The sequence below is a fragment of the Mustela nivalis genome (genome assembly GCF_964662115.1).
Source record: "Mustela nivalis genome assembly, chromosome: 2".
NCBI lineage: Eukaryota > Metazoa > Chordata > Mammalia > Carnivora > Mustelidae > Mustela > Mustela nivalis.
Window position 1 is genome coordinate 25885899 of NC_139021.1, and position 22714 is coordinate 25908612.

General features: G+C 33.7%; 1 protein-coding gene across 5 annotated transcripts in view; it reads left to right on the plus strand.

Moving 5' to 3' along the window:
- CSMD3 (CUB and Sushi multiple domains 3) overlaps positions 1-22714 on the plus strand; it is a 1245805-nt gene that overhangs the window by 906723 nt on the left and 316368 nt on the right. For all 5 annotated transcript variants that reach the window (XM_082720053.1, XM_082720054.1, XM_082720055.1 and 2 more), the window contains 2 exons: positions 4821-4977; positions 19506-19697. In XM_082720053.1, coding sequence (XP_082576179.1) covers positions 4821-4977; positions 19506-19697 — 349 coding nt within the window. The remainder of the gene's footprint in view (positions 1-4820; positions 4978-19505; positions 19698-22714) is intronic.

Sequence of the window (22714 nt, forward strand, 5' to 3'; positions counted from 1 at the left end):
ATAAAATCTTTAAAAGCATGCTTAATAATCCTGACTTTAATCAGAACAGAAATATGAAAAGTAATGATGTCAAAAGTTCTATAGTAAGACCCAGTATAATCACTCTGTACTGTAAATTCACTTTTTAAAAAATATTTTGTTCATCTATTTGAGAGAGAACATGAGTTGGGGGATCGAGGGGGAAAGGGAAGAAGGAGAAGCAGACTCCCTGCTGAGCAGGGAGCCTGATGCTGGGCTTGATCCCAGGACCCTAAGATCAAGACCCCAGCCAAAGAGAAACTGAGCCATGTAAGTACCTCTGAAAATTTACTTTTAAATGAAATATACATTTTGTTCATTTTATTTTTTTTATTTACATGCTTGCATTCATGTTTGCTTCCAAAGTAATTTGCCTTTGGCTGCAATGTTTTGCTATTTCTTACTGCCTTTATGCTTGCATATGTATTTGAATACATTTGAAGAATTTTATTTACAAGTTAAATAGCATTGGCTTGATCACTAGTATAAAACTCTTCTCTCAAACCTTGCTAATTAACACTTGTTTTTCATCTTAATTTAGTGACTCTATACATACTTCCTAAAGTTCATAGTTGAATTATCACACTTCATTTTACTTTTATGATTATAGTGGTATCTCTGTGTTATTTGTTTTCTACCTTTTGACTTTACATTGTTAAATAAACTAGTTAATGAGTTTTGGTGCTGAATTAGATCCTCTCTGCTGGGCTTAAGATATATCTATATCTATATCTATATCTATATCTATCTATATGTATTAGTATTAGCTCTTTTCAGTCTTTTTCTTTAAATCATTACTTTTAAAATATCTTAAAGATAGTTTCTTTTGAAAAAGAAAAAAGTATGCTTCTAACTTAAAAAGTAGAAAGACACAATGTAAATATCTCTCTTGGGACAGACAATATTTTTAAAATTTCCTTCAGCTTACGAATGATGTCTTAATTTTTTATTTTATTCCCAGCACATAATACAGTGCATAGAACTAAATATGAGTTAAATTATTTTGTTTATTTTTTAACATTATGTTATATAAGAATGATTGTCATGTGTAAAGAGAGAGTTTCTCTAATGATTCAAATTTTTTTTTTTCTTACCACTGAACATTTAAGAAAAACATTTGGAGAGACTTTAAAAAAACAAAACAAAAACAAAAACCAGAATTCAAGAACCAGTGTCTGTTTGCTGATTTACATCAATTAGTTTGATTTATATTGCCCCTTTATTTGGCTATTTTTGAGATATGAAGTTCCTACAGTGTGTTCATGCATAAAAGCAGAACTAGTTGAATCCAAGGAACATTTATATTTAATGTAAGAATGAAATTACATTTAAAAAAAAAAGAATGAAATTACATGCTGGCAAAAAGTAAGGGAAATAAAAAGGAAAATATTCTTTGGGATTACCTAGACAATATTAACCACAAATAAGATCACTGGATCTGCTGCCCAAATGGTTTGGTTGTGAATGTATGGCTCTAAACTTAGAATTTATGAACTATGTCATATATAGAGTTATAAAATAAATGTATTCAAAAGCAGCTTCCGAGAATATTGAACATTCGAAACTCACAGACACAAAAGTGTGTTTTCCAGCAAGTGTGTTGACTTGCCTCTGAATTATCACTGGTGACTACTATTCTTAAGAAACTGTAAGTTGATTCTTATGTAATCAAACAATAAAATCCCTGAGCTAACAAACCTCAACATTTGGTTCAGCTTTGTTGAAGATAAAGAACTTCTTGCTGATAACTAAAACAGAAACTTATTTGTCTGGTAAGTTCCATCAGGGGGTTCAAGGAATTCTTATACAATTTTAGGAAATTTGTCCATGCAGCCCTCTATCTAGTGCTCAGATACTCTTTAAACAGTCAACCCACTTTTTTGTTGGTTATTGTTGTTTTTAGTGGACAGAAGGACCTTGTAAAAGGGAGAGGACAGTAAAATGTTTTCTTTTTTTTTTTTTTTAAAGATTTATTTATTTATTTGTTAGACAGAGAGAGATCACAAGTAGGCAGAGAGGCAGGCAGAGAGAGAGAGAGGAGGAAGCAGGCTCCCTGCTGAGCAGAGAGCCCGATGCGGGGCTCCATCCCAGGACCCTGAGATCATGACCTGAGCCGAAAGCAGCGGCTTAACCCACTGAGCCACCCAGGCGCCCAGTAAAATGTTTTCTTTTAGGAATTCCATGAGCATGTTGGCTTGAGTTCAGCTTTCAACCTTCACCCTCTATTTCTGCCTCCCTCTCTGAGCTAATATAATAAATAAGCTGGTGGAGCCCCAGAGGCTTATATGAAGCTGCAGATTCCCTTGGTCACAAAGGGAAATAGCAGAATGGCCTGGTAATAGAGACTTCAAAATTCCTGTGCAGAAAAGGTGTAGGGTCATGTGGTTTGAAGAGGACACCAGAGGCCCTGAGCACAAGCTGCATTTTTATAGCATGTTAAATAAAATTTTATCTCTAGTCTTTATAGCACTTAAATCTTATATCAATAATAAGGAAGTATAATCCTTTACATAGCTAAAGGTACATAAATACATACTTAAGGAGAATTCAGTAACTGGAGGGAAGAAAGACCAAATTAAATGCATGGAACAGGTGGTATACATTGAATTCAGACTGTAGGAGCATTAAGAGAAATTTGAAAAGAAATTTAAAATTTTTGAAAAAATCTTAATGCAATTAGAGTGCTGAGAGAGAGGAGAGACTTTCTAAAGTTTGACCAATGATTTTAAAATTTAAGATTAAAAAAATAATAAATAAAATAAAATTTAAGATTTTAAATCATTTTTTAAATAAATTTTATTTATTTATTTGCCAGAGAAAGAGCACAAGCAGAGGGAGGAGTAGGCAGAGGAAAAGCAAGGAGCTCAATGCAGGACTTGATCCCAGGATTCTAGGATCATGACTTGAGCTGAAGGAAGGAACCCAATGGGCTAAGCCACCCAGGAATCCCTAAAATTTAAGATTTTAATAGAAGCCTTACAAAGAGATTAGTTACTCCTGAAAATCTAATTTTTTCATGTAGAAGATCCAGTGGAGGATTGTTTACAATACAGAGGGAAAGATAGATGCAAAGAGAAAATAAAGGAGAAATGTAGTACCATTTTAGAGACAATATACAAATTATAGGCATTCTAGGTGGAAAATAAAAGGATCGTATAAATAAGGAGTAATTAAATGAACAAAAACTCAAAGAGTTTCTGGAGTTGAAAATATCTTAAGCTTCTAATTAAAAAAGTCTCATTACTTTATTTGCATAATACAGACATTAGAAATACAGTGAAAATTTCCCAGTCTCTTTTATTAAGTTAACATAAATTGAATACTAATACCTTATAAAGATAATTTGAAAAAGAAAAAATATAAAATCTACACATAAATTTTCATTTATGAATTACATAAAACGTTCTATATAGATTATCAAATTAAACCCAAAAATTTAGCTCAAGAAAAGTCTATCATACAGGTTCATATAATAGTTACATGTATATAATAATAATGAAAATTCCATTGTGCACCATCTAACTGCTCTCTGAACATGAACATGATAATACCACTTTGGGGGAACACTGGGACTACGGCAAAGTCACTTGTTTAGGAATTCAACAACAATTTTTACACTAATACCAGGTTAGAAGTAAAGCAGTTTCAGGCAGGAGGTAAGTAACTTTGAGCAGCATTTCTCAACTTTTTCTATTCATTATCATTCATCTACTGAGCCCCCAACCCCATAAAGCTGAATATTATGGAGTAAAATTGGTCATATAGAGTGATCTTTGTAGCACTACTAATCATTTTAATATATAAGACTTCACCACAAGCAAGAACCAATTTTCACTGCCTTGGGGGCGTGGGGCATAAGTACTCCACTGAAAATTCATGTCTTAAGGACAAAAGAATGGTAACATGCAATGTTGGTAAACCTTCCACTTAATTTCTATATGCTTTTTGGACATAGTATAGCTATACCTGAGTATTTAGCTCCAAAATCCCCTATATTGATAATTTTCTTATGAAAATATAAATATCAAAAGAAAATGAGGCATATGTAAAAGGTGTTTATTTCAGTATTGCTCTTAGTAGCAAAAAAATCCTGAATTTACTAATATGGGAATGATAGTTGTGGTAGTGGCACTGTGTGAAATATTGCATAGCTCTCAAAAGGCGGAATCTGTATCTATTTACCTGGAGAGATGTCTGAATGCACTGATAAAAGCAAATTAGAATATAATGAGAAGTTACAACTTCAGAAGAATGAGAATTACATAGGAATTTTTGAGAGCTCATCAATTTTGTTTTATATATTTTTACCTTGTTAGATCATTTCTAAAAACATTTAATACTCATTTACTATTTTGTAAGTTAAAATGAATTAAGGTAAAGAAAATGGATAAATTATAGAAATTGCAAAAGAAGCAAGTATATTTTATATTAATTACGTTATTAGAAAGAAAAAGGTACTTGGTCCCCTTGAGCAAGTTGCAGAAAAAGAACCAACCAACCTTGAAATCCACCCTTTCCATAGATATTCTCAATTTTAAATGCCTGCCATAAAAAAGCATTATTTTTATAATGAGATCAAAAGTTAAGGTATATTGAGCTTAGAATTTTAAAGTTATCTATGTGGATTCTAACTTTCTTAGCTTGTTATATGTAGGGATTAATATAGGTAATTGTCCTTGGGGAACATGAGTGATCTGATTTGGGAAGAATTTGATAATTTCCTCTTCTTTATAAACATAAACACGTTATTTGAACTGGTTTTTATTGGCACATTTACATTTTTAATTATAAACGTTTTACAGATTTATGATGGAAAAGATAAAACGACTCATCTACTAGGTGCATTTACTGGCGCATCTATGCGAGGATTGACACTTAGCAGTACTTCAAATCAACTCTGGCTGGAATTTAATTCTGATTCTGAAGGGACAGATGAAGGTTTTCAACTTGTTTATACCAGTAAGTATTTTAGAAGAAAAAAATGGCCAAACACTGAGACTGAGTATTTATTAAATAATTGCAACTTACAAGGTGAAGTAAAACCCCAAATTTGAATTGTAGAACTTGAAGTGTAGAACTACCTTCTATATATACAATATTATTTGACCTTATTGATTCCATAAATTACAGGTATTCTAACTCTTTCAGTTCCACATTGAAACAACTAAGGTTCAGAATGGTTAAGTAATTTGTGGCTGATTTATTTACATGATTATAAAATAGCAGTATTCTTCCCATCCAATATTTTAAAAATATAATTTTTTTAATAGATGAAAATTCAATGTTTGCAACTGTGGTAGTTATATATTGGACAGTCATTAATGAAAACTGGATGGTTTCATATGAGTTTACATTAGAGTTAAGTTTTTTATTTTGTTTTGCTTTTGTGTTGAATTGCTTTATTAAAAATAAAACTCTTGCCTTATACTCCAATTGGCTATTCTGACAAACGAGTAGAAGTTCAAAGACTGAGAAGCATGGGTTGGTGGGTTACATCAATTGTTATAGGAATTAACAATTCCTATACCAGTGCCACAAGAAAAGAAACAGACTTAATACATCTCTCCACAATAAGTCATATTCAAGTAATATATTTATTGAGTTTCTACTCTGTAAGCAGTACACTAACAAAATAAAGCTCACGTAAAACTGAGATAGTTGCTAGCTGTGTTTTTAACAAATTTAGAATCAGATCAAATCGGTTCTTGGAAGTTCAGAATGCTCATTAATTTAGCAAAACAACTAAGCAGCAACATTCAGAAATCTTTACTTTCAGAAAATTTGAAAAAGATCTATGAAGCCTATAAATTTTCTCAAGAAGTCAGGTGAATGGCAACTATTACAGAAACTGGAAGATTAAAATTATTACAGTATCAAAGATACATGGGATCCTGAAGGGAATTTGAATCAAATTGCTGTTTGTGAAAATATTCTTTCTTAATGATATGAGAAGTAGAAGACAGGAGAGTATATTATTATATTGAAATTATATTTAAAAATCTGATGCATTTAAGTAAGAGATTACTATTGCTCCCTGTTTATTTCAAGGTTTTTTTTCCTACCTGTGTTAGAATTGTTCATCATTAATGCAACAAAACCTAAATTAACAAAATGAATGTTAAATTCATATTTCTAAATCCTGAGAACTACTGTGTACAATGCAATTTTTTATGAAGAACTTCCAAAGACAAATGAAAATCCAACCAGATTGTGTTTACAGCTATTACTATGTGATACACTAAAAGTAATAGTATTGACAATTATTGCTCAAGTATAATTGGTGTGATCCACTCAGAAGGGCACTTGTTGTTTAATCGCTTTTCTCTGCCCCTTTCTCTGTTTTTTAACAGAGTTGCCGACATTTTTCAACTCATGGCTCAATGTCTACACAATGACCTTTCTTTGCTCTGCGTCATTTTGCCTTTCTCTTTATCTAAAAATGTCAATGGGGTTCATAGGAAAAAACCTAGATTTCCTTCCCAGATTTTTAAATTCTGTGTAACTTGAGATTATTGATGCAAAGATGCTAGCCATTGTAGGACATACCTGCATTTAAAATTGGGTGGTTAACTATCTAGACTGAGTCAAATCATTGACCCTTATTGTCATTGTATGAGCTCCCACATGTCAGAAAAGTGACATCGTAAGCAGTTATTTGAAATCACTCTTCTTAATGACTCTAGTCCATTATAGAATGTGTGTCATTATGAAGATGGAAAGCTGTGGAATGGGGAAGAGAATATAAAAGCAATTTTTTTAAAGGGTAGGTATACATCCATAAATATATTTTAGTCTCAGAACTGAAACTAAATGTTTCCATCTCAGATCTGGAACTGAAAGTATAGCCTACTTCAAGTTGTCGGTGGATTATCACCAGGTCCGTGAAGGGTCCTCTGATTTTTTGAATCAACAGCTGTGTTCTGAGCTCCTTCTGAGGAAGGTCTTGGAACTAGTAACACATCCATCAGTAATTGTTATTTGTTCCAAGGTTTTACTTCTGATTTTGACATTGGCAATCTTTCTACATATCTGCAATTATCTTAATAGCTAACCCCAGATTTCCTGGCTTTGATGGGAACTTATTCCCATCCTCCCAATATGTTTTTGGTTCCAGCCATAGCACCAATGCTAGGCTGCTTTCTCTTCAGGGTTAATAATTGTCATTGGTGTATTCCAAACAGAAGCCACACCTGAGACTTTGAACTTTAAGACACATCTCTGATTCCCACTGGCACTTACTTACCCTGACTCCTTCAGTCAGAGTTAGCTTGCTTTTAAACATTTCATTTGCAGAAGTTTCTGTCCTCAACTAAGATATCAGTTATCGCACTGTACTGTCGTCACAACTTTCTGCAAACATATTGCACATACTTCTTTAGGAGGCCTTCCCTCTCTTCATGTCTTTAGTCAGTTTTAGTTCAATTGCATCTCTTTACAGACTCTTAGTAAATTAACATGTGATCTGAATACTGATTTTGTATAATGCCTTTGTGATATAGATGAAGATTCTACAAGGGCATATATTTTAAATATTCATAAACTTCTTAGAGGTAGTAATTATTTTCTGAACATAAAAGAATTTGCTAAGGTGCCCAAACATGGGAGAAATGTAAAAGACAATGTTTTTGTGTATGAATCATTGTATTTGGTGATTTCTAAATCGAATTTCACCTGCAATTCTGTGTTGTGTTCCTCCTTATAATCATCCAAACTTGGCCTCTGAAACATCTGAGAGAACACTTTGTGACATAGAAGAGTTCCCATTAAGAGAATTAGAGACAGAAGAGAGAACCGTTGGCTCTAGGTCAGATCAAGTAAGGATTCATAAATAGAATGGTATTAAAGGTTGGGTTGGTGGGTTGCAAAGAGAAGTGGTGGGGAGCATACCAGGCAAAGAGAATAGGACTGAAGAAAGACACAGAGAGTAGAAAGATCTTATTAGGCACATTAAGGTAAATATAGCAAGTAATCCAATTCCAATTAATCCCTTTTACCTAGCTCCTCACAATTCTAGCTGTTAAGACATATAGACCTTTTATGACCACCCTTATCTAATGACAGGTTTCTTATCGAAGGATAGTCACTAGCTCTCTATTGTCCATTTTGTTGACTTGTGTGGTTGCCTGGTTATTGGTAGTTTCAAGTAGAGAGAAGCACATATGGCTGAGATAGAAATGAGAAAATATGTTTTCGGAACAGATATTTTCAGAACAAATAGTTCAGAACATAACTATTAAGGGGCATTTTATTTCAGCTATCTTTTAGGCCCATTCGTCATATAATCATTAAGAGTAGCAAATGGACCAGTGGAAACAGTAGTTGAGATGTTGCTTTTGGTTTCAAGTAATAGAAAACCTAACCATAGCTTCAATTACCAGGATTTATTTTTCTCATATAAGACGGAAGATGAACAACAGGTAGGTAGTTTCTTGATTCAACTCTCCAACCTAGGGAACAAGGATCCTGCCCCTATCTCTCTGCTTTAGCATCCCTAATGTGTTCCTTTTTTTGTTCTAATGTCTGTGATATGGTCATAAGATGGCTATTTTAACTCCAGGCATAGTCAAGGCAGGGAGAAAGAGGGAACAGGCAGTGCCAACAGCAAATGCCTCCTTTACCAGGAATGCAAAATCTGTGTCAGACATTCTCTTATCTCTCCCTGTCCTAAACGGAGCTCTATCATTATACCTGGATTTCCTGGCAAGAAAGTCTGGGAAATGAATTATTTGGTAGACTAAATAATCACTCAGTATTAGACCGCCATGCTATACAGCCTGATATGATTCTTTTACTGCTGGGAACAAAATCAGGTTGTTTGTGGGGAAGAAGAGAAAAGATATTGAGAATACAACTTACAGCGTCTACTACAATGTACAGCTGTAGCAGTTATTCCAAAACAAGTAATAAATCCATAGATGTTGCATCAATATATGCCTCTGCAATTAATGGAATTATGGAAGCCTGGACTCTCGGGTGTTTAAAAAGGAAAAGCATTTGGTTTACTCATTATTAATAATTTCAGCTCTACTACACTAAGAAGACAGTGAGCTTCTTTCACTCTCCTTCATCAATAAATAAATTATATATATACTTGTGAAATCCTACATCATACTTGAGGAGAAACTCTCTCATTCATTTATTTTTCTAAGGCAAATTGAATCTCTTCAGTCATAACCCATTAAGATAAACATAACATAAAAACACAACATTAAGAGTTGTCAAGAATAATACTTTTTAGCTTTTCTGGGGCTATCTTTCTCCCAGATAAGTTTCCAGTCAACTCTACCTAGTTTGATTAGAATAACTGGAGCCTAGATAGCTACACTGGTTGAGAATAAAATGGCATGATAAACTTGGTCAGACCCTGACTACCATTAGGGTATCAATCCCACGACACAGCCTCTCAGAACTAACTCCCTCCGGGAGTCAGGTCATTCTTCCATTCTTCTCAAATTAACAGCTATCAGATACTCTTGCCCTGGAGAAATCTGAAACTCACCCCAAATAAAGATATAGATAAGGCATTCTTTTTTTTAATGCAAATTAGTTGACAATTTCCCTGTGACCCCTAAAGGCAAAGCTGCATTTCCTAGAGGTAGTGGGGGAGTCAAGGGAGAGAAAATTACCATCTCTTTCTAAACTTGGAAGAACAGATCAGAAATTAAGATATCATTATAGTATCCTTTCTTTCTTTCTTTCTTTTTTTTTTTTAAAGATTGTATTCATTTATTTGAGAGTGAGAGATAGCATGAGAAGGCAGAAGGTCAGAGGGAGAAACTTAACTAACTGAGCCACCTGGGCGCCCCTTAGTATCTTTCTTAAAGTACCACTCCGTTCTGGTTCACTCTGGAATAGAACTCAGCAAAACCTGATAGGATAACCTGACCAGACTTCTTCAGCCCCTCAATCCACATTTCAAGAAGGTGGCTGTAAATCCAATGTCTTTCACTGAATCTCTCACTGAAGATTAAGTTGTAGAAATGTCATTTTAGTGGGACAAGACAGAGAAGAAAGACAAGAACAAAGGATAAGAGAACTTCATTTAGACATAATTTCTAACTGGCCAATTGGAGAGATAGTATAGGAGATGGGGTTACTGTAGTTAGTTGGTTCTGGGACTCCATCTCAGAAGAGGTTATTACTTGAGTTGATATTGGAATTATAAGAAAGGACAACCACAAACAGATCTGTGGGGAGAGGGTGCCAGACAGATAGATCATCAAGTGCAAAGGCTCGAGAGAGACCTGAGTTTGAGTTATGCAGCTAGAACTGAATGAGCAAGGAGAATGAGACAAAATGAAAAAGTGGAAACTAGGCAGGGGCGAGGTGGACTATAGTAAGGGGTTGGATTTCACTTAAAAGATACAGAGAAATCTTTCAACACCAGTGTATCTTTACATAGTAGAGTTAAAAATAATAGCTAACATTTATCTACTCTCTACCAGGTATAAGATATAACCCTATGAGGAAGGTACTATTATTCCCAGTTAGAAGAAGAGGAAAATGAAGCACAAAAGAGTTATGACTTGCCCAAGATCACAAACCTATTAAGTACAGATACAGAAATTGAACTGAAGGGCTCTCTGCCTCTTAATCACCATACTATATTATCTTCAACCCAAGTTCGAGGTGTTTTATATTTGAATTTCCATGGATTTATCATTTTTTTATTGTTGATGTAAATGTAAAAACAAATATTTTAAAAAGCAAATGCAATTTATTCCAAAGACACTTTCATCATTTTATGCCTGAGAATCAGAATGTTTTCTTATTGGCCAAACTTAGAATAAGAGGATAACTTAGACCTCGTGTATTTTATGTTGTTTGTGTAGTCTTTAAACTTTATGTCTTGAAGTTATGCTTCATTGCAGATTCCTTTAGCTCTACTCATTTGTAGTTCTCCCACTTTTATTCAATAGAAAGTAGTTGGGTATTTTAAACAACCATCCATTACAGAGCGAAATCATACCTTTTTTGATGGATTATGGCATTGTCTTCTCAAAAACTGATCTGGTAAATGTCCATGATGCCCAGCCAGTAGATGCTATCTCTGGGCCTCTTGTTATCACCTCTGTACATTTCATTTACTAAAAACTCATTGGAGAAATGTTCACTATCCCAAGGGAAAAGTTCAGCTATATTTGGACACTTTTAGCCTTCCAGTTTTGTTGCTTGAAATGATTCATTAATCCACATGAAACATGCCAATTTCAAACTTTATATTCAAATTAATGATGGGCATTAACTAACTTGTGATACCTTTTCTTGTGTACTAACCTTATAAATATATAATAAATTATCCTTATTTAAACTCTTTAATATAATTACTAGGATGTTGTTGGCAGTGTTAATAATGAAAAATAATCAGGTGATTTATTGGCTCTAACTTTATGCTTTGGATGTATTTTAATGCAAATGCCTGTAGAGAATAAGTAAATTACAAGGGAGCAACAAAGTTAGCCTGGGTGGGTCTCTGTCCCATAAACTCTTCACAGATGCATTTGGCATTTCTCTCACTCTTAAAACTTGAAATTAACCAGGTAATAAAGGAAATGCTAACTAATGCTGCATTATGTAATATAAGGTATTCTAGCTAAACTATTGGAGAAATATTTCTTCATTATCTGTCATTTACATAGGCAATATTAGTTCTTCATAATAGAATAACAAAATGGTCACTGTCATTTTTATAACTTTGACATCCCAAAAGCTTTGTAAGTTTTGAACTTAAACATCTAAAGACCTACTAGTATACTCCTTACAGAAAAACTAATTTCCGGGGATTGAAGACTTATATGAGTATGAAAACATTAAAATATTGAGGAAAAAGGGGCTCCTGGGTGGCTCAGTCGATTGTGTCTGACCTTCAGCTCAGTTCATGATCCTGGATCCTGGGATGAGCCCCGCTTTAATGATGCTTCTCCTTCTCCCTTCCTCTATCGTGCTCTCTCTCGCTATCTCTTTCTCTCAAATAAATAAATAAAATCTTTACAAAAATAAATAAAATAAAATAGATAGGAAAAAAGAAAGTGTGGCCTAGAACAGCTATGTCTTTAAGGTGGAGTACGATTTCTAAAACAAGATACACAAGCAAAAACCCATCAGTAGTCAGTAACATCTCTGCACTTCCCTGAAGTGTAGAGACTAGCAACCTGGCAACTGTATTTCCCAGACTCTGGCCAGTGAAGACCTCTACTTAGATTCTGCCAATTAAAGGCAGCCCTGCGAGAGCCTAGAGGTGGAGTGGATGGAGAAGCCATTCTGGTGCAGCAGGTGGGATAGCGATGCAGGCAGGTGGTTTCATGTGGTAGCATCTTCCCTGAAGTCCAGGATGTCCTGAAAGCCAGCAGTGGTCTTCTGACCTTTACACTGTCTGCATTTCTTGTATTTTCCCTCAATACCATAAGAATAAAGATGGACCTATTTCTAATGTATGGAATCTTAGCAATTCAAAATGTCTAAGTGGCTTCTATTTTCCTGACCCAGTGCCAGTCATCATGTGTTTTTTTTTAAATGTTTCTGTAGCAAAAAATGCCATAAACAGAATAGAAAGATGAGACATTTTTAGGAAATATTTACCATATATGTAACAGGAAAATTAAACTCTACAGAAAGGAATCTATAAATTAATAAGAAAATGAAAAGAAAATTTCACACAAAGGTAGCCTCAGGTAGGCAGTAATCAAACAAACAAAAAATGTTTAATAGAAATTGAGAAAATTAAACTGAAAATAGTATGTTATTACAGTTGGGTTATTTTTGTTATTGTTGTGGTTAGATTTGTATCATTGAAGGTGAGGTCCTCTCTTTCTAAGCAGAAATAAATTATGTAACATCAAAATAAGAACTCTGAGAAAAATAATACTTGTTTAGAAAGAAACTCTGCTTTAATAATATTAATATTCATGACATTAGTAAAAATTAAAATGTCCTACAATCCTAAATGCTGATGGCAATTTGAAGAACATGAAACTCTTTTAACTTTGGGGAATGCAGGTTGGTAAAGTAACCTAGGAGAATAATTTGGCAATATCTAGTAAAATTCCATTCCTAGATGTATCTAGAATGAACCAACTATACAATTTGGCCTTATACCAAATGACTGATGGTTAAGAATTAATGTTCAGACAAAGCTGAATGTCACTAACCCAGAATGATGTACAAATATATGATGCATGAGACACAAACTAGCCATTTAAAAATATCCCTCACTTTTTCATGCCTAACAAATTAAAATATAGGAAAGCCTGTGAGTAATGTTTTCTACTCAGATGTTTATAAATGAGATTTAGAGCATTAACATTTTTTTAAAAAATTATTTATCATATCTCCTGTTCCTCCAGTTGGAAATGCATATCAGTCATTTCCACAAACTTGCTTGTTTAAATGTTTTACATCTATATACTGAAAACTGCAAGGATTGTCTTCTTAAACCATTCTTATAAAGTTTGTGGTTTCCAAGTTTGATACATGTCATAGAGTTTCACTAGCGAGGAATAAGTGTGTGCTTTTATTATTGTTATTATTATTATTATTATTACTTTGGCCAGTGAAGAAAAAAAGGAATGTGTAGTATTTTAATATTTTCTCCTTTTTATTCCTTTTATATTATTTATTATGTCTGAATCAAAAAGGATTATCCCAACTGTTGTGCATGACTGTGGACAAATTTCCTGCTTGTGAATTTTATTGTTTTTTATTTCCTGCTTTCAAATTTTAAAGTGGCAAAGTTGACATTCTATTTTGTGTACATCTTCATTTAATTAGAAAGGATTCTAAAATGAGACTTTTTCTCACAAGATTCACAGCCTAAGTAGAATTTAATAATCGAACATTAAATATAATTCTTGTAGATTATTTTACTAAATATGCTAAGTCAAATCGACCAAATTCAATAGAGATTAAGATGATGATAGATTAATCTCTAAGTTTCCTTGCATTATTATTTAAACTTTAATTAATGTTCTTAGTTTCAGAAAGGATATGACCCTTTACTCTATTTAGCCAACATGCTTTCTCAGTTCCCTTATTAACAACCTATTTACTTTTTGTTTAACAATTTGAAAGTTCATACTTTTAGTCTATATACCTAATACATCTTCATTCACCATTAAATTTTCTAAAATGTAACTTTTACAATATTAAGTACATATTTACATTTTAACTGAATTTTTTTAAAAAGCATATAAATATCTCTTTTAAGTTCCATCAGACTTGCTCACCTACATTCAAAGATTGAGTTTTCAAATATTTATATTGCTAAGCCATCTGCCTTATTGGATTACTGTTCTGCTGACTATGTGACATTACCCCGTGTGAATACATAGTTATTGCTCATAAACAAATTGCACAGAAATTATGTTGAGTAGGAATTGAATTATTCATCTTTTTGTAGGCCAAGGCAGAAGTTAAAAAGCAGATTAGAAGATTTTGATGGAATCTTAAGACAAAATGAACTCTGGAACCCTACATGGGATAGTAATGTTTGTAACATGTGCAAAAGGAAACCAAAAAGTATAGCCTTTTTGTAGCATGGAATAATTGGAAACAGTGTAAATGCTCATCAGTTGGAAAATAAATAAATCAATTTTGGAGTATGTTTCTAATGAAATACCACAGAGTAGTGAAAATGAATAAAATGTTTATGTGTGTGATGTGTGTGTTTGTAAAGGTTAAAATACAATGCTGGGCAATAAATAAAGCTTCAGAAGAAATTTGAAAATAATTGTATAATTTATAAAATGTATAAATCCTTGTGGGGTACCTGGGTGGCTTGGATGATTAAGCATCTGACTTTGGCTCAGATTGTGATCTCAGGGTCCTGGGATGGAGCCCCAGAGCCAGGCACCCTGCTCAGCAGATAGTCTGCTTGTCACTATCCATCCCTCTGTCTCTTCCCCTACTCGTGCTCACATGCCCACGTGCTCTCTCTCTTTCTCTCTCGTTCTCTCCCTCTGTTAAATAAATAAACATTTTAAAATGTATAAATGCAAAATATACTAGGTATTGTTCATAGGTATATAGATGTGTGATAAAAATGTTAAAAAGGTGTGAAAATAATATACTAATTTAGAATATTTGCTAGCTCTTGGTAAGGGAAAAATCAGAGAAGGACTGAGAAGGGAAAAACGGAGCTTTAACTTGTTTTATCATATTTATTTCTCAATAAGAATATGTGAATATGATCAATTAATATGAATATTAATCTGAAATAATATTAATATTAATCTGAAGCCACTTACCAGAATCTGATAGAGCCAGATGAAGAAGTTGTTATGTTATTCTTAGTATTCTTGTATGGGTTTCAAATAATGACTTAAAAATAAATAAGAAATCCTTATACTAATGGTGGCAGGAAAGGAATTAAATTTCAGTGTAAAAGTCATTCATTAAGTCAAAAGGATTTAGGTAATGGGGACTTTCAGTTCATTTTGTGCTCTACAAATTTCGTTTCACCAGAGTATCAAATTTCATGAGGAATGGTGAATATTTATAGTATATAGGATTTTTCATACACATCTTTATGTAATTGTCAGTTTCAAGTATTTGAGCTTTTCAGTGAAAAGACTGGCAGCTGAATGTTTCCATAAAGATAAGACAGATCTGAATATTTATGAATAAGCAACAATAATTCTACCAAATTGGACTAAATTATGTTGTGCTTTGTAGCTTATATACTATTGTCCTCGTGCATTTTCATCTACAATGCAAAGTATTATAAATTATCTTAATTTACAAAGAATTTCTCCATTTTACCTCATCACCGGCAATTGCCAACCACATTTACAGAACATTCAAATTAAAGAAGGATGAATTTGGTAATAAACCTTGAAAAGGGAGCTTGATTTCAATTTTTATTTTGATAAATGATATGGTAAAACTCAGAAGTGGGTGCATTTTGAATGATAAACGAAATGTTATGTCTGGTAGAAGGCATGCAAACTTGTAATTTTTGAGCAAGGACACTTTAAATGTAGTATTAAGTATGCAGATCCATGTAAAATAATGTGTCCTCAAAATTTAGAGTTACTACTTCTGCCATTTCTGCTTCTGTATTTGAAAGACTGACTTGCTTGACCATGGATCCTTTATATCTCATATGTGTCACAATTTGAGTTATGACTTCTAACTTCTTGTTTGGCTCTGTTTCTGAAGCTGTTTACATTTGCCTTAAAAAAAAAAGATTTTATTTATTTTTTTAAATTTTTTAAATTTTATTTTTTTCTTATGCTAATTTTTTTAACTTTTTAATCTTTCCCTTTTACCATTTTTTCTTATTTTTTTCCAATTTATTTATTTTCAGAAAAACAGTATTCATTATTTTTCACCACACCCAGTGCTCCATGCAATCTGTGCCGTCTGTAATACCCACCTCCTGGTACCCCAACCTCCCACACCCTCGTGACTTCAAACCCCTCAGATTGTTTTTCAGAGTCCATAGTGTCTCATGATTCACCTCCCCTTCCAATTTACCCCAACTCCCTTCTCCTCTCTAACACCCCTTGTCCTCCATGATATTTGTTATGCTCCACAAATAAGTGAAACCATATGATAACTGACTATCTCTGCTTGACTTATTTCACTCAGCATAATCTCTTCCAGGCCCGTCCACGTTGCTACAAAAGTTGGGTATTCATCCTTTCTGATGGACTACGGCCATACCACCCTGAACGCGCCCAATCTCATCGGATTTTATTTATTTATATGACAGACAGAGATCACAACTAGGCAGAGAGGCAGGCAGAAGGGAAGGGGGAAGCAGGCTCCCTGCTGAGCAGAGAGCCGGGGGCTCCCAGGACCTTGGGATCATGACCTGAGCTGAAGGCAGAGGCTTAACCCACTGAGCCACCCAGGCGCCCCCATTTGCTTTATTTGAACATATTTTCACTCACATGAAACTGTCACAGATTGATCCGTACAGGAAATTCCTGGAGATTTTTAAAAATTGTTTCATAAACTTCAGTTTCTCATCAGCATTATTTTAGTTTTCTTTTTCAGTTGTCTCCTCAAGATAATTGCCTCTGAAATTCCCATTTATTCACAAAAATTATTAAACACCCTCTATGTGCCAAGATTTGTGCTGAGATGGCATTGTGGAAAAGAGGGGGGAAATGAACTGATTTCACTCTATGGAAAAATGAAGGAAAGAAGCAAATGTTTGTAAAATAATGAAAATGTGCTAAGTAATTCTATAAGTTTAGGAGGAAAAAAATGGCTAAGACCCCAAAGAAAAGAGTAGAAGGGGCTTCTTATGTTCTCTGAGAGGTGATGTATCCCTCAATATACTGAAATTATCATATATTCAGTGCTTCGAGATGTGCAAGTTTTAGTGATTTAATATCTGTTTTGACATTCTAGGAAGTCCGTGAGGCAAATTCACTATTTGACATGTGAACTAATACATCTTTTTTGTTTTCTAGTTCAAATCTAGATTAATTTGGTCACAGATCTGTGCCTATAAAAGAGATGCAAATCTTTTGTTTATAATATGATTTGCACACATAAAATTTTCTTTTTCTACAACAACATTTGTCTTGAAATCACAAATTTTGCGGTACTCATGAAGCTCTCTAGAATATTCTTTATAGCTCTCAAATCTCAGAAGCTATAACTGGTGTAAATTGCACCTAATTATCTTTGGTACATTCATTCTATTATTTATCTTACATTTATACACTTTGTGAGACACTAAAGACAAGAACTTTAGGGGCACCTGGGTGGTTCAGTAGCTTAAATGTCTGCCTTCAGTTCAGATAATGATCCCAGGGTCCTGGGATCCATCCCTAAGTGGCTCTCTGCTCAGCAGGGAGTCTGCTTCTCTCTCTCCTTCTGACCCTCCTCCCCTTCCTATGCACTCTCTCTCTCTCGAATAAATAAATAAAATCTTAAAAAAAAAAAAAAAAAGTTGAGCCTGCCATAGCTAAGGAGTCTAGATTTTGATTACTACTATCATGCTTGGTTTAAATCATGAAGTATCCTTTTCTAGTTCTTTCAGATTCTTAATAATGAATTGTGCCATTACTGTTAAGCTTTTGATATTTGTTCTTATTGACTTTATTCTGCATATGCACACAGTGCCTTCTGGGTCTAGAGACAGTACCAATTATAATTTAAATAATGTAATAATAATATCAGGCTGTCCCCCACTCTTTTGACCTAGTCCTCACCCCTGTAATAACATGATGGAAATGAGATGGAAAAATCTATGAATTCCCAGGGACGAGGGATGAAGAAAAATGGACTTGCTTAGCTTAAGGAAGTCAACTTCCTCTCCTCTCCTAAAAGGAGGGAGAAAGACCTTTGAAGCTTGGAGATGGGATGGAAAGGATCCTGAGTTCTCATTTCAACCTTTGAAATGTAAATTCCTACCTCTAGTAGGTAGGTTAGCCTCCTGTGCCTCCAGCTATTATAATCTAGAGATGTCTGTAAGGCCTGGACCTCATCTTCCCTCAAAGAATAAACCTTCTCTGGCTAGAAAGCTCCCTGGCATTCTCTCACCACTGATATAGTTAGTTGTAAATGAACTTCTCCAGGATTATTAATCTCAGGAAACCAAGTTTCCAGCACAATTCATGCAGAAAGCCCAAACTGCTGACATAAGAATTATTTCTTTGCACCAGAGAATGAACAACCCGTAGCTTTGATATGTTGGTTTTTTTTTTCCTGTGAGAATTTTTGAAAGCTATATATTGTGGAGAGAGCAGAATATAAAAATCCAGAGTACTTTAAGCTGAATACTATTATTATATTACCTCTTGAAAAACTGTATTTTCAGTATGAGACTATCATTTCCTTCCAGCGCTATCAAAGTAAAGCAATCTACAGCTATATTTGCAATAGACATACCTGTTAACTGGACAGGTATAATTTCACATGTTTTGTTTGGATTTTAAAATTTTGATGGTATAACCCTAGAAGACACTTTGGTTAGAATTAATTATGAGCCATAAATCACTTGAGGTAAGCCAGAAACTTAGTGCTATAACAAGCCATGGTACAGTTATCTTGACAGAGGTGCAAAATTTAAAATTACAATCAATCGGGACGCCTGGGTGGCTCAGTTGGTTAAGCAGCTGCCTTCGGCTCAGGTCATGATCCCAGCGTCTTGGGATCGAGTCCCGCATCGGGCTCCTTGCTCCGTGGGGAGCCTGCTTCTACCTCTGACTCTGCCTTCCACTCTGTCTGCCTGTGCTTGCTCTCGCTCGCGCTCTCTCTGACAAATAAATAAATAAAATCTTTAAAAAAAATAAATAAATAAATAAAATAAAATTACAATCAATCAATCTATAAAATTACAACAAATTCTAAATTTTTAAGAAAAAAAACTTTTTATGGCTGTCAAATACTATCAGAATTAAATATTATAAGAGTAATACAATTAGGGAAAAGTATATAATTATATTAAAGACAACAGAAGAAGACTGCTTGTACAATTTTAAATCTTCCTGTTAAATGTTGCCTTTAATAATTTTGTATTCTTATCACAGGTTTTGAACTTTCACATTGTGAGGATCCTGGCATTCCACAATTTGGATACAAGATCAGTGACCAAGGTCACTTTGCTGGTAGCACTATTATTTATGGATGCAATCCAGGCTACACTCTCCATGGCAGTAGCCTTCTCAAGTGCATGACGGGGGAAAGAAGGGCATGGGACTATCCTCTGCCTTCCTGTATTGGTAGGATCCTCTTTTATATCTTCATAATTATTTCTGTAGAAGTGTTGTCCAAATATGCTGTACCTTTTCAAAGGATCTCATCTGTCCACCCACAACTCATACCTAAAATCATGAAGTTAATAAACTCCTAGCTCAAATTTGTCAGAGGAATTAATGGAAAGTGAAAGGGTCTTTTTGGTAAGTTCTTTGATAAATACATTTTTTGTAGAACATGGATGAAGTGTATGGAGTCGTTCCAATTCTTCTATCTTGATATAAAATTTAACTCACTGCAAGTATATTTTAAGACTTATTGTACACATTTACTGAATCACACTGATTGGATTTGTTTTAATAAACTTATCGCATGTCCTGGTGTCAGGATAGATTAAAAAACAATGAACTGTTCTCAAAAGCTTTCTTTTTATATATACTTTTTCAAAAATCTAAGAAGTACATAAGCTTTTCTGAGGTGTATGTAGCATAACAAAATTAACCAATTTCAAAAAAAGAAGCAAGTGACATCAGATATATTGCCTCTACAATGCTAGAGAATGGATCATGATCTCATTGCACAGCTGGAGTATTACCAAATTACAGATCAATAAATGAATGACTTGTATGTGTGGGTAAGAGGGTGTATAGAAAAGTATTGATAAAGATGCCAGTTTGGGTGGGATTTTTTTGTTGTTGTTTTGTTTTTGTTTTTTGTTTTGTTTTCTGCTTTTTGAATTTTGTTTTCTTCCTGCTCCAAAGATAAATAGTTGTCTGGCTTGAGAGAAACCAGCAAAAGGAAACATTTTAACAAAACATTGACTCCTTAATAGGGAACAAACATGTAGCTACTCTTTAGCCATTTTTGTTTCTTGATGATATTTGTGGAGGCACAAATCCATTCTGCATCAGGCCCATATAAATAAAATTGATCAACACTTTAAAAAAAGGTAACTGTTTTATTAAGGTAAAACTAATATCTAAATACTGCACATATTTAATGTATATAAATTGATGAGTTTAGAAACTTAAACCTTCAAAATTTCTTTGTTAGTTGATATGATTGACATAGGAATCTCCATTAAAACCTACTAGAATGCAAGTAGAAAAAAGTGAAATTCCAGTCATTAAAGACCTTGCATCTAATTACATGGTGTGTTTGATGTCACAAGGCCTCTGTTGGTTTCTTGAAACATTGATTTACATAGGAAGCAAACATGTTTTTCTTTAACCAAAATTTAATCATAGGCCTTTCTTTTCAGATGGCATTGGATTTTGGATAGATTATGAGGGTAATATCTATAATAATAACCAACATAAATTAACAAAGCTTGGGATTCTGGAATATGACCAACAGCTGGCCCACTGGAATTAGTTATGAGAAAAATAAAGCACTGATTAATTTTCTCTGAGATTGTATTCTTTGATGTGACTATGTAATATACTCAGAAAACCATTAAAAGTTACAGTTGCACTATAATATAAATTGTAAATACTGATTTTCCATGCTGTCCTTAAAATTAAGATCACAAACCAAATATATTAAAACACATGTATTTTCTATATATGTTGAACCAAGCTAAAGACATTCTTCTTTTTTAAAATATTTTGTGATATTTGGTTTTTGATCAGAAGATTTTGAAGTTCTGTTCATAATAAATCAATGGACTTTATATTTACAAATCCCCCAAGTCAGAGAGGATGCATGTATGACATAGTTGGTTAGGTATCCTACTCTTGGTTTTGGCTCAGGTTGTGGTCTTAGGGTCTTGAGATCCAGCCCCCACCTTGGGCTTCACACTCCGCATGGATTCTGCTTAGAGTTTCTCTCTCCCTCTCCTTCTGCTCTTCATCCAGCAATAAAATAAATAAATATATCTTTTAAAAAAAATTTAAAAAACTTACTGACTTGATAACTGCTCAAGATTTCATGAGAAGGGTAAACTATTTTTTTTTCTTTTTTTTAATGATGGATGATCAGGAGTAACAGCTGAAAACAGTTGGATGCATGGTGTGTCATGCTGATGATTTCCATGATGACAGAAGATGAAATTCTATTTTAGATGCTGTTCTCTACTGGCAACAATTAATAGCTTCACCACCTGGCCTAAGAGCATAATTTTCTGTGCTCACTAACCTTAAATATCTATTATGCCTATATATTTGCCAGTCTCACATAGGAAACTTTTCTTTGTTTATATGGATCATTTCTAGGTAATTGTGTTTCTGAAGCTTATACAAGGATCAAACAAATTTTTTTGAAACACCATAGCCAGAAGAATTTAACCTACATACCTTCTTTAAATACTATTTCATTTTTAATATAAAACTTCTGTTAGAATATGAACTCTAGTGTTATGGCATATCTCACAGGCTCTTTTGAAGTCAAAACACCAAGTAAAATTTGTATAAAAGAAATATGGATAAAAACGAACTATGTTTAAATTCAAGATACAACACAGTACACAAAACTTAGTGTGATTTTTAATTGATTAAAAGTCTGTATGAATGAATATCAAATCTGTTCTCATAGTATATGTATGCCGTATAGTGATAAACTATAAAGAAATGACATAAAATGAATTAAAATAGTTACAAGGTGCAAAGTTATCTACAACATTTTTGTTAAAAATGAGAAAAATCTAAGTAAGTGATAACATCTTAAATACTGGTATCTTCTCATTTATGCTAGAAATAACAAACTTGTTATTATAAATTGAATTAATGTTGTAGTGCAAAATAAAGTTGCTTCTCCTCTATAAGTGTATATCAGCCAGCATTCTCCAGTGAAATAGAATGAGTAGAATATCTAAATCTATCTATCTATCTATCATCTATCAAGAGATTTATTTATTTTAAGGAATTGACTCATGTAGTTGTGGGAGCTGACAAGTTCTAAATCTACAGGGAAAGTCAAAAGGCTGGAAGTTCAGCAGATTTCAGTGCTGCAGTTTTGAAGAATTTCCTTTTGTCTCGGGAAACTCAGTTTTTGTTCTTACAGCCTTCCAACTGACGAGATGAGGGCTACTCACATTATCAAAGGA